At 45.1% G+C, this 13,568-nt stretch overlaps 1 protein-coding gene across 9 annotated transcripts in view; it reads right to left on the minus strand.

The window, feature by feature from the left end:
• The window catches only part of FAM168A (family with sequence similarity 168 member A), a 346,961-nt gene that overhangs the window by 40,004 nt on the left and 293,389 nt on the right, over positions 1 to 13,568 (minus strand). For 6 of the 9 annotated variants that reach the window (XM_045021950.1, XM_045021941.1, XM_045021962.1 and 3 more), the window contains 2 exons: positions 10,911 to 10,991; positions 1,445 to 1,471 (listed from right to left, as the gene is read on the minus strand). In XM_045021950.1, coding sequence (XP_044877885.1) covers positions 1,445 to 1,471; positions 10,911 to 10,991 — 108 coding nt within the window. The remainder of the gene's footprint in view (positions 1 to 1,444; positions 1,472 to 10,910; positions 10,992 to 13,568) is intronic. The other 3 variants (XM_045021956.1, XM_045021987.1, XM_045021998.1) reach the window with 1 other exon arrangement.

A 13,568-nucleotide genomic window follows, 5' to 3' on the forward strand; every position in this document is an offset into this window, starting at 1 on the left:
GGGCTGTGGATGAGGGGTTCAGGGTGTGGGAGGGGGTTCTGGGCTGGGACAGGAGGTTAGGGTGAAGGGGGGTGAGGGCTCTGACGGAGGGTGAGGGCTGGGGATGAGGGGTTTGGGGTGTAGGAGGGGGCTTCAGGTTTGGGGGGGCTCAGAGCTGGGGCAGGGAATTGGGGCGCGGGCTTACTTCGGGCGGCTCCCGCTCAGCGGTGTAATGGGGCTAAGGCCGGCTGGCTCCCTGCCTGCCCTGGCTCCACGCTGCGCCCTGGAAGTGACCAGCAGGTCCAGCTCCTAGGTGCGGTGGGCAGGAAGCTCCACCCACTGCCACAGCTCGGGGGTGGGGGCAGAGTGCGGAGCCCCCTGACATCCCCCCCACCTAGGAGCCAGACCTGCTGGCCACTTCCAGGGCGCAGTGCGGAGACAGGACAGGTAGGGACTAGCCTGCCTTAGCCCTGCAGACTTTTAATGGCCCAGTCGGCGGTGCTGACCAGAGCTGCCAGTGTCCTTTTTCAACCGGGCATTCTGGTCGAAAACCGGATGCCTGGCAACCCTAGTCGCTACTAGTACTGAGCTATGTTTTGTGCTGCAATTCCATTTGGCCAGCTAGGAGCACTGCCTGCACTCTGCTAGCTCCAGCAAGGAACTGCCTGTCTGGTGCTGCAACTCCTCTTTATAGGGACTGGCTGCTCCCTGAAGCCTCTCTGATTGGGTGCTTCCCTGCAACCACTCTAGGTCACTTGGAGGACTTCTCTTCTGCTCCCCTCTGAGACAGGATGGGGCAGGACCCTGAGGCCTCTCGCAGGGGGCCTCTGGGCCTGCTCCATCCCATCACAGAACCACGTACTCATTTCTCAGTGTATGTCTACACAGCAGCTGGGAGCATGCTTCCCACTGTGGGCAGACAAATGCGCTAGCTCAACGGTAAAAAGAGCAGCGTGGCTGCAGCAGCACAGCTGGTGTCTTGGCCTAACCACCCGAGTATGCACCCGAGGGGTCGGGCTTGGGTGCATGTGTGTTCGGGCGACAAGCCTAAGCCACTGTCTGTGCCACCATGGCCGCACTGCTATGTTTAGCACACCAGCTTGAAGAGAGCTAGCATGTGTCTGTCTGTTCCCAATGGAAAGCATGCTCCCAGAGTCCCAGCTGCTGTGTAGACATACCCTGAGAGGCTACTGAACAGCCAGCAGAAGGTAATTTGGTCTCTACTGATCAAATATGAAAGGCGCTCTATCTTCTGAGCCAGCCAGTCTTTCCAGTAGCAACCTTTTTTTGCATTTCATAAAAAGAAGCTTTTAATCATGAATACATATCCCAAGATGCCGCAAGGGGTCACTGGTGAAAGATGCTCTCTCCCTCGGGCTGTTTACCCCCTCCATATCAGTTCTACACATTTATCATGTTACACATTAATAAGCTTAACATACACGAGGATAAACAGTTCTCCTACCATTAGCTGAATGCAGGAGTTGAAACTCTGTTGAATAAAAATTATTTGTTTTAAATGATCACTAAGGATTTGTGCCAATATGTACACAGCATACAGTATGCTATACAAATATGTTTCCCAGTATAACCAGTTTGCCTGTAAACTGGACAGAATTGAGAACAGCAGTTCTGGAGTCTGAAAATGTACAGCACTGCCTTCCACAGCAAAGCTGCTGAAGTCTTAACATCTAAAACAACCCACATGTACATTTTAAAATTGGTTTATATTTTCAGAATTACAACTCTTTAAATAAAGTTGAGTCTCCTCTGCTATAAACATATTTAGTGGGTTGCATGAACCTTGAGAGCCTGTTCCTTTCAGCAGTTTGATTATCTCCAGCCTGCTCTATGACAGAAACTGATTCAATTTGAGTAAAAGCTCCTTGTATCGATACAGACCACTGGTTTTAACTCAACCACTGAACCACAGTATTACTTAAATTCAATTCCATTTAACACAGTGGCGAACATTCCCCACTCTTGTCACATATATCCATGGATGGAATACTATAGAAAGCTGCTTTTGTACCAGTTTTTTCTTAAAAATCCTCATTTTTCTGTTTTAATTATACCAGGTATGTTGGCTATACTGAAGTGACTGCTAACAAAGGGCCCGCTCTGCAAGGTGCTGAAGGCCTCCTAACTTCAGTGGTAGTGACTAAATCCCAAAGGATGGCTTTGGATATTAAAAATATTCCCAATGAGCTTTTGGATCAGTTAATTTGGCCCCTTACTCCATGCTAGTGGATCATGATGATGCAGGATTGGGGCCTTAAAGAGGATCACTCCCAAAAGTAGAGAAGGACTTTGAGAAAGCTAGCTGCATAGAAAAGCCCTAGAAATTCAGGAGATGTCAAATTTGCCTAGGAGTTAAAGTAAGGATACCTATACAACTTAACTCTGCCCCATATGTGGATGCTGTAGGATGCAGTTTTATTCACAGGACCACATACTATTTCTCAAATAACATATCACACGTTTTTTTTCCTACAACCTTAGAAATGCACACACAACATCTCATACTACTGTGTACTAATCTCTGTATACCCGCCTGAGTCCAGGAAAGTTATTTGTATACAAGACACAGAATGAGTGAGCCCAAGGCTCCGTGCTGTGCCCCATACAAGGTGTGCCTTCAAAGGCTGTTAAATACAATAATATCATACAAGGTTTTTAATTTGAAAAATATCATATGAAGAGAAATTGGAAGGATTAGTTCAGAGGGAGAGGCATGATGAATGGTACGGAGACGATTAACCAGGCTCTCCTAGTTTACCTTTCAAGAACAAAGAGACAGTTAATGAAATGGAAAGGCAACAAATAGTATGATAAATAATCAAAAGAATTTTTTTTGCACAATGCTTAATTAACCTGGGGAACTCCCTGCCACAAAGCATAACTGATTACAAGAATTCAGCAAGATTCCAAGAGAGATGAGGTATGTATACTGATAAGGAGCACCTGGCAGGCTGGCAGAGCGGGGCAAGCCCCTGCACTCTGACCCCGCTCCCTGGCAGGAGCACCGGGCAGGCAGGCAGAGTGGGGTCAGGGCGCGGGGGCGTCCATTTTCCAGGGCCCCCCAATTGGCCAGGGTGCCTGGGCACAGCTCCGTTGGCCCAGAGGCTAATCACCACTGATGGTCGCGTGTAGCCTACACACTGCCAACAGTGATGTGCAGTGTGGATATAGCCTAAGAGACAATCGTACTCAGCCACATGTAGATATCTTGATGCATCAGCCTTTAACTGAGGGGATTTTCTTTCTTTCTTTCTTAAATGTACCTACAAACTTTTTCATAAGTGAGGTAAAAGAATGTTTTGCAGTGGGTGTAATTTGAGAGTCAGGTGTGGAGCTGATTTATTTCTGAACTACTGTCAGTTTGATAAGCAATTTGGGAGCACTAGTTTGACAGCAGCTGATTGTTAAATCCCCTTCTACAAATGAATAAGAAGAATCAGTGAGAAAAGAGAAGAAATGAGTCTGACTTCACCTGTACTGTCTGGTAGGAGATACACAAAGGAAGTGGGAGCTGTAAGATTTCCTGCTCTCCAGAAGCACCTTAGTCCCATTTTCAAATGGGGCTTTGGCTCCAAAGAGCTAGGTTCCTATGTGCCAAAATCACTTTTGAAAATGTGCCTTAGGTGACCTAGTTATTTCAGTGCTTGTGAAAATGTAACCCTCCTTAGTGCCGACAAAATCCTTCTCCGTCCTCCACAGCTGCTGTGGAGTATGCCAGGCACTGTTGCCGTTCTGTTATTTATTTCATAAAGATAAGGCACTCTGCTATCACAGTAGGAGAATCTGAAGAGAACAGCTTAGGAGAGCTGCTTGTTTGAATACTATGCAAATCTGTACAGAATATGGTTAAATCTACTGGCTCCAAGCACCCCCCCCCCCCTTTGCATGTGTGAAGAAAGTTTGGGACAAATATTTATATGCCTTTATGGGGATGCATGTTGTTATTGGACCCAGAAGTTCGCCACACGCATGGAGGACCAGAAACCTCAGAATTGGCCACAGTAATTAAGGGATCAATAGAGGCCTGGTGTGATGTGAGCGGAGGTCTGTCAGAAGTTGAGGAATATAGTGGCTTCTTTGAGATGGGGACTGGGATAATCAAGAATTAAATTACAGCAATTACTTTAACAACACAAACTTCAGCCAGGGCTTCTGGATTTCCCCCTTGGCACCTAGTGGCGATTGTTTAGTTTTTTTGTGGTGTGTACTGAGCACCCTTGGCTCCAGTTTACCAAAAGGGGTGCTCGACTGTTATCTCTGGATGTTTGAGTGTTTGGTTACCACCAGCATTACAGAGCTTAATAAGCGGTGTCAGAAAGATTAAGAGACTCATGCTTTGAGTTCTTGCCTTTCCTGATCTGAGGCTATATCTTAGAAATTCCCATACCAGATCAAACCAGTGGGCCATTTAATTTGACATCTTGTCTCTGACAATGGTCTGATCTGGATGCTTCAGAAGAAGGTGACAGAGTTCTTGTAACTGTCAAATGTTAGATAACCTGTCCCTAACCCCTCACAGTCAGTGGCTGGCTTATGGGCTGAAGTATTAAGATGTACATCCATCCTTTATGTTTTTGTCCTGTCTAACGTAAGGTGTACATGTTCTCATTATCAGTATACATACCTCATCTCTCTTGGAATCTTGCTAAACTCTTATCCTCAATTATGCTTTGTGGCACGGAGTTTCCCAGGTTAACTAACCATTGTGCAAAACAATTTCCTTTATCATTTTACTACTTGTTTCATTGACTTTCTCCTAGTTCTTGCATTTGTAAAAGGTAAAATAGGAGACCCTGGTTAATCTTGTCTGTACCATTCACCATTTTATGTACCTTTCTCGCCTCTCTCTTTGAACTGCAGTCCTAATCTTTCCAATTTCTCTTCATGGGCTATTTTTCAAACAAATGCAATATAATATCATACAAGCTTTTAAACAACCTTCGAAGATTCATTGTGTACCGGGCACAGTACAGAGCCTTTGGCTCATGCGCGCCACCTCTTGCATATGAATAACCTTCCTGGACCCTGTCTGGTCTGCAGAGAACAGTACACAGCACTTTGAGATGTTACATGTGCATTTCTAAGGTTGCTGGAGCCTTTCCAGAACCCTGCTGCCACAGTCTTTTCCCACTGCTGAGTCCTTCCCTCTGGCGGGGAAAGACTCCAGCAGCAGAGGTGCAGTGGGACATTACACTGCTAAAAACAACCATACAGATGGGAGAGGCACTGCTTGGGCAGGTAGGATGCATACCTAGGTATATATCCACAGGGCTCAGGTGTGTCCTTGCTGTATTTGCCTAAGCAGTGCCTCACCATCCACACTCTGCTAATTATATCCATGCTAGGGGGACATGTAGTGTATGTTCTCTATATGCTACCAAAAGGAGAGTGCAATGTAGATGAACCTTTAAATGCCTGCCTCCCTTTGCCAAAATCCATCAGTTAGTACGTTAACCCATTACTCGATACTGCTTCTCTCTCCTGGGTCTGTTCTTAGTTTTGTTCTCCTTATATATATTAGTAATTTGATCCCCTTTCCACTGGGTTTTATTAATTGCACAGCACACATGTGGACACTCAGCACAGGTTAACCAGCTTGAAGTATGCCAGCAGCTCTCCAAAACCCACAAACAGGACAGAAGGTTTCAATTATTGGCTCCAACCATAACTTCCTACAACTGAATGAATCAAAGCCTGAAGTCTTCCTCCCGGGTAAAAAATTCTCTTTGTCCCATGTCTCTGACACTGCCATCACTCTCCTTAATGTTGCTCTGAAGGTCTGAAATCTTGGGCTCATTCTTGACTGTAAACATGCTTTTTCCTCCCATATTTCCCCTGAGGATGTGTGCCTGGAAGGTGGCCAGAACTTGCCCATACCTTGCGCCTGCCTCTGCAAAAGCTTCTCTTATGCTTTAACTCCTTTGCTGCTGAATGCACCAGCATCTTCATGTGATATTTTCATTTTGGCCCTACCAAATTCATGGCTCTGAAAAATGTGTCACAGGCCATGAAATCTGGTCTTCTGTGCATTTTACCCTATACTCTACAGATTTCACATGGGAGACCAGCATTTCTCAAGCTGCGGGTCCTGACCCAAAAGATGTTTGCGGGGGAGTTGCAAGGTTATATTAGGGGGGTCGTGGTATTGCCACCCTTACTTTTGCACTGCCTTCCGAGCTGGGTGGGAAAGCGCTGGTGGCTGGCCAGGCGCCCAGCTCTGAAGGCAGCACTGCCAGCAGAAGCGCAGAAGTAAGGGTGGCAATGGGCGACCGGAGAGTGGCAGCTGCTGGCTGGGAGCCCAGCTCTGAAGGCAGCCACGCAGAAGTAAGAGTGGCAATACCATACCAGGCCATCCTCACTTCTGCGCTGCTGCTGGCAGTGGCACGGCCTTCAGAGCTGGGCTCCTGGCCAGCAGCTGCCACTCTCTGGATGCCCAGCTCTGAAGGCCGTGCCGTCGCCAGCAGCAGCGCAGACGTAAGGGTGGCAATACCACAAACCCCCTACAATAACCTTGCGACCCCCTCCCACTACCCTCTTTTGGGTCAGGACCCAACAGTTACAACATTGTGAAATTTCAGATTTAAATATCTGAAATAATGAAATTTATGATTTTTAAAATCCTATGACCGTGAAATTGGCCAAAATGGACCGTGAATTTGGTACGGCCCTACTCATTTGGCAGCAAGCTTTTAAGTGATGATGTTCAGCTGGAATGAGAGCACTTGAGAAGGGGGACGCACACGTACTCAGCTAGGTCATCAATTCCCATCTAGGCTACTGCACAGTAGGTCACTCCCCTCCAGCTTCACACACACTATCCTCCTAGGGCTCCAAGCTGCAGAGCTTTCCTCGTTCTCTCTTGTGTGACTGTATCAGAGACTCCACATACTCCTCCTCCTGTTTTTGCTTGGTGCTCCAGAACACAACTGCTAATCTGATCAGCCTCCTTTTGGGACAAGTGCAACTCCTCTACTCAGTACAGATCAGGACTACCTCAAAATCTACCTCAGGGTCCTATACATTTAAATTCTGACTATGTGCACCATTTTCTTAAACTGACCTCCTTATCCCTGCTATCGAATACCCTCACCTGACACAGGTAATAATCCTGAAGAATAACATCCCAGATGTCCTCTTCTGAAAGGCTACCTCTTAACTCTCAAATTTACTAGAGACAATCTCTTTATCAAGCTTCCCCGAGTCACTGTCTGTCATAAGCATCTAGCACAGTAGGTACATCCTATAATTGTCACTAAGAAAGCTGGTTGAAAATTTTCCAGCACAATGCGTTTCCCCTGGAAAACGGAGCTGAAAAACCCAGGGTTTGTTATAAACAGTCCCTTCCTCCCCACATAAACTCCAGGTCCCTCCTTTCCCCATCCCATCTCCAATGCCCCCAACTCCAGCTCCCTGCTTTCATCCCCGTCTACTCACTTCTCCCCCTTGCATCCCTGCTTCTTTTGCCACTGTCACTCCCCATGCCCCCAATTGCCTCTGGGTCCCTATTTCCCCAGTCATTACCATCCCACCGCCTACTACTTCCCCCCACCCCAGATTCCTGCTCCGCACCCCTCTAACATCCCTCCAGATCCCTGCTTCCACCACCACCAAATACCATTCCTCCCCATCCTCACCAGGTCCCTATTTGCTGGCTTCTCCCCCACTCCCTCCCCACAGGGTTCTTGCTTCCCCCACGGCCACTACCTCACCCCTCTAGTCCCTGTGCTTCCTTCACCCCTCCCCACCAATATCCCTGTAAGAACAACCTTGTAGCTTAAAAAGCAACAGGTAATATGTTATGTACTTCAAAAACACTGTGGGTTACAAAAGGAGACATCGTATCTTTTTATGCTATCATAGAATCATAGACTTTAAGGTCAGAAGGGACCATTATGATCATCTAGTCTGACCTCCTGCACAACGCAGGCCACAGAATCTCACCCACCCACTCCTGTATCAAACCTGTGTCTGAGCCATTGAAGTCCTCAAATCATGGTTTAAAGACTTCAAGATGCAGAGAATGACCCATGCCCCACGCTGCAGAGGAAGGTGAAAACCTCCCAGGGCCTCTGCCAATCTGCTCTGGAGGAAAATTCCTTTCTGACCCCAAATACAGCAATCGGCTAAACCCTGAGCATGTGAGCAAGACTCACCAGCCAGACACCCAGGAAAAAATTCTTTGTAGTAACTCAGATCCCACCCCATCTAACATTGCATCACAAGCCATTGGGCATATTTATCGCTAATAGTCTAAGACCAATTAATTGCCAAAATTAGGCTATCCCATTATACCACCCCCTCCATAAACTTATCAAGCTTAGTCTTGAAGCCAGATATGTCTTTTGCCCCCACTACTCCCCTTGGAAGGCTGTTCCAGAACTTCACTCCTCTGATGGTTAGAAACCTTCATCTAATTTCAAGTCTAAACTTCCTGATGGTCAGTTTATATCCATTTGTTCTTGTGTCCACATTGGTACTGAGCTTAAATAATTCCTCTCTCTCCCTGGTATTTATTCCTCTGATATATTTATAGAGGGCAATCATAGCTCCCCTCAGCCTTCTTTTGGTTAGGCTAAACAAACTAAGCTCTTTGAGTCTCCTTTCATAAGACAGATTTTCCATTCCTCAGATCATTCTAGTAGCCCTTCTCTATACTTGTTCCAGTTTGAATTATTCCTTCTTAAACACGGGAGACCAGAACTGCACACAGTATTCCAGATGAGGTCTCACCAGTGCCTTGTATAATGGTACTAACACCACTTTATCTCTACTGGAAATACCTCGCCTGATGCATCCCAAGACCGCATTAGCTTTTTTTCACGGCCATATGACATTGGCGGCTCATAGTCATCCTGTGATCAACCAATACTCTGAGGTCCTTCTCCTCCTCTGTTACTTCCAACTGATGCGTCCTCAGTTTATAACAATAATTCTTGTTATTAATCCCTAAATGCATGACCTTGCACTTTTCACTATTAAATTTCATCCTATTACTATTACTCCAGTTTACAAGGTCATCCAGATCTTCCTGTATGATATCCCGGTCTTTCTCTGTATTCGCAATACCTCCCAGCTTTGTGTCATCCGCAAACTTTATTAGCACATTCCCACTTTTTGTGCCAGGGTCAGTAATAAAAAGATTAAATAAGACTGGTCCCAAAACTGATCCCTGAGGAACTCCACTAGTAACCTCCCTCCAGCCTGACGGTTCACCTTTCAGTACGACCCGTTGTAGTCTTCCCTTTAACCAGTTCCTTATCCACCTTTCAATTTTCATATTGATCCCCATCTTTTCCAATTTAGCTAATAATTCCCCATGTGGAATTATTAAATGCCTTATCAAATGCCTTACTGAAATTGAAGTAAATTAGATCCACTGCGTTTCCTTTGTCTAAAAAATCTGTTACCTTCTCAAAGAAGGAGATCAGGTTGGTTTGGCACAATCTATCTTTTGTAAAACCATGTTGTATTTTGTCCCAATTACCATTGACCGCAATGGCCTTAACTACTTTCTCTTTCAAATTTTTTTCCAAGACCTTGCATACTACAGATGTTAAACTAACAGGCCTGTAGTTGCCTGGATCACTTTTTTTCCCTTTCTTAAAGATAGGAACTACGTTAGCAATCCTCCAGTCGTACAGTACAACCCCTGAGTTTACAGATTCATTAAAAATTCTTGCTAATGGGCTTGCAATTTCATGTGCCAGTTCCTTTAATATTCTTGGATGAAGATTATCTGGGCCCCCGATTTAGTCCCGTTAAGCTGTTCGAGTTTGGCTTCTACCTCAGATGTGGTAATATCTACCTCCATATCCTCATTCCCATTTGTCATCCTACCATTATCCCTAAACTCCTATGTACTGTTTAAATTATATTGTATATGAAGCAAAAAATAAACAAGGGCCATATCCTGAAGCCCTTATTTAGCCCGATTCTGCCATCCTCAGTCACACTGAGTAGTACCTTACTTGACGAGTAGTTCCCCTGGAGACTCAGAGCCTGCTCATAGTGTAAGGAACTAGTCATCGTGACTAAGGGTTTTTATTTGTTCCACCTGAGACCCTGATTCAGAAAAGCTCTTAAGCAGATGCTTAACTTTAAGCACATACTTAAGTGATTTCTTGACTAGGGACCCTTTCCTGAATTGAGGCCTAAAGGACATCTTCTACTGGCTCCAAGGAGAATATAGCTTGAGTAAGGACTTCAAGGTTTGGGCTTAAAATGCATGAAACTCAAGTGGTTTGTGTAGGCAAGAAAATTACTTTAGAATATTCCAAATTAATCACCAGTGGAACCTTGCTAATTTGCACTGATGATGTGCAGGAACAATTTATTGTGAATTATTGAATGTTGCCAATTATTGATTAAGTGCACACATTGAAAAGGACGGATAATCCATTACAACATGTTCTGTGTTCACCTACATGACAATGCAGTTCTAATTCTTTATAATGATACTTTTGATAACATTCTAGAGAGGAAGGATGGTCCAGTGATTGGGCTACTAGCTGAGGGCTTGGGAGACCAGGGTTCAATTCCTTGCTCTGCCACAGACTTCCTATGTGACCTTGGGCAAGTCACTTCCTCAGTTCCCCATAATAATAGCGCTGCCCTGCCTCACAGGGGGATCGCGAGGATAAATACACTAAAGATTGTGTGGAAGCTCAGATGCTGTGGTGATGGGGTCATAGATATACCTATGACAGGGATTGGGAAACATAGATATACCTATGACAGGGATTTGTGAAGTAATGGGAGAGTTTACTACAGTCTCTGTACTATTTGCTGAAAAACATATAGCGACAGCAGGGTTCCGTCCATGTGCCAGTTAACAAAGGGCAAATGAGTGAAACTCTCCTATATCCTTAAGCATGTCATGAACTGTTTCCAGAATGAAAAGTTGTTTTTACCTGGGGCATAGCCAGGGCTGCTGGTTGGATACATATTCGGATTGTAGGCAGGGGCAGCTGTGGGATACCCAGTTGGATAACCTGGAATGAGAAGGACAGAGAAAATACACTTCTGTCAATAAGAGCAAGGAGAAAAGAGAGCACTCTAGGAGAAAAAAAATCTGTCTAAACAAAAGGATGATTGGCACAGTTGAGATATAAAGCTGAGCACATATTATCAGATGGGCAGGAAACATAGACAGCACAGAACATAGTATAAGTTTTCCCTTGTCATCTGCAATACTGAAATACTATTCTCCTGGAAACTGAAGGCAAATAACCAACATGTTGAAGAACACAGGGATATTCAGCGTATTCTGTAGAAAACTACCTATTCTGTAAAACACTACTACTACTAAGCTGCTTGCAGTGCCATATTAACATGATGTATTAGTCTCACTGAACTCACAATAAAATTTCAAGATTGGAGCACACATGTTTTATTAAGTCTTCATTTTGCTAAACAGACAAATCACTGAATTTAAAAACAGATCTTACATTAGAAAGTCATGCTACTGCTTCTTTATGATCCAATCCCGTTTAGTCCTACTCCCACTGGGAACTGAGAGAGCTCTACATCTCGCAGCAAAGGGTCAGCACTTTATTCAGTTGGGCCCTTCCTCATCATCATCAGAGTTTCTATAAGCCAGATTCCCTTGTTATGGAAAAGCTAGAGACTTTGCGAGAAAGCACTACAGCTCTTGGGGCCACTCATCACTTGCACAACTATCGTTAATAGGAGGTACCCAATTATCTGCCAAGCCACTTAGAAAATGACAAGCAAGACAATTTGTCCCATTTGGAACTAACAGGTAAGGCAAAGGGTTTTAATAGGCATTTTAACAAAGGCTACAAATGATCCTTCTTCAATCAGCTAGGGACATATAGGTCCCAGTGAATTCAGAGGAAAATCGTTTTTAGAAGTAAAAGCCCACATAAGCAGTGCAATTGAAGTCAACAGGACCCTAACCCCTCCTGAAAAGCCTCATTTACTGTACACCTGAAAATCATTGTCATGTGCTTTCATAACCACATGCATACAGACACAATGCACACACCCAGCAGCATGCTTTTCTCAGCACACTACCATGTTATTGTATGTTCTCTTCTTCTATCTGGAGTTCAGCCTGTGGGGGATTGGTTGGTTTGTTTGGCTTTTTTTAAAGCGCCACAGCTTTTGCCCATTTCACAGACTGAGTGCTTCATTCCAACGCAGTTATAGTCTTTCTAGCTAAACCGCTCATGCAGGTTCAACAGCCCTACAGGTTCACTTCCTGCTGGACAGTGGTGGTGTGTGCTGGTGAACAACTGCTGCCCACAGAGGTAGGAACTGTTCTGTGGAGGAGAAAGTGAATCCTAGGCAGTTTCCTATGTTGAACTGACAAGGACCATCTTCCTGTAACCAGCACGTCCTGGAGAGGGGCAGTTAGTAAAAGACCACAGACTGATTTTTTTTTCCTCTTTTAATCAAGACCAAGATTGGTCTTGATCATCCCTCGTTGTTAAAGAATCACTTTGCCCCAAACTGCTTGCACAGCCATGCGTTCACTTATACAATGTCCAAGCTTGTACGCTAACTCCATCTCCAGAGCGTGGCATCCAGCACTAAGCCTAGTGCTACAAAGATTTTTTTTAAAGTTAATTTGAATAAATTTAATTCAGCAGTCATGACCACTGTACTGGAATAAATTACTGTGTGTTCTACCCTTTCATTTTCATCAGTATTACAATTGGCTTCTAAATCAGGTTAATTAAAAATTGCTATCATTAATGCTGGATATGCTGAGATTTAACAGATTCCCTCTCCCCCCTACATAAAACCATGTTGTTGATGTGTTTGGGAATATACAGGATTTTAGCAATCAAGCAGCTCTTAGGAAAGTTATTTATAGATTCAGTGATTGCGCACAGAACCCTAATAAAGAAGTCAAGTCAGAAATATCCACACTTAGTTTCACATTCATTAGAAGATTTATTTTCTTTTTTTGAAGTACCGCCCCCCCCCCAATGACGTCCATATTGCCACAGCCTATTTGTAGCTATTTTTCAGGATCTAACACACATCCATTGCACATGTATTTACAGACTGGGCCCCTGGAACTATGTGCAGAGAGCCCGGGCTGCACAGAAGGGAGAGAGTGCCACCTCTGCAGCACTGATCCCTTTCCCCCCGTGACGAAGTGGGAAAGTTCTTAATGTTTTCTCTGAACTCGGTGTGTGCGCCTCAGTTTCCCCTATGTATTGCTTAAGTATCTGGGTGATGGGATAAGAGTGTGAGATCATTGCAGAGACTCCTAGAGGGCAGGTGTGAGTACTGTCAGGACAAGGAATGGCCAACACCCTGTAACCTAGCAACTGATAGCCAGCCGCTCCCCCCCTAAGGTGTTGGGAACAAAGAGGTCAGGTGACCTTTTGGGGGTGGGAGAAAGGGACAAAGGACAGAGTAGGTGCTATGGGGGTCGGAGGCTGGGCTGGTGGAAACTGGTCAGTCTCCTGTTTTGGGACTCGGAGGAGGGAATCCAGGGCACCAGGCCCTGGAGCCCCCCAGGATGGACTTTGTTGAAAGTTCCTGATTTCTGTCCTAACAAGATCTGTTCTAGGCTGTGCTCCTGTCGACTA

This window comes from Mauremys mutica, chromosome 1, assembly GCF_020497125.1.
Source record: "Mauremys mutica isolate MM-2020 ecotype Southern chromosome 1, ASM2049712v1, whole genome shotgun sequence".
Classification (NCBI taxonomy): Eukaryota; Metazoa; Chordata; order Testudines; family Geoemydidae; genus Mauremys; species Mauremys mutica.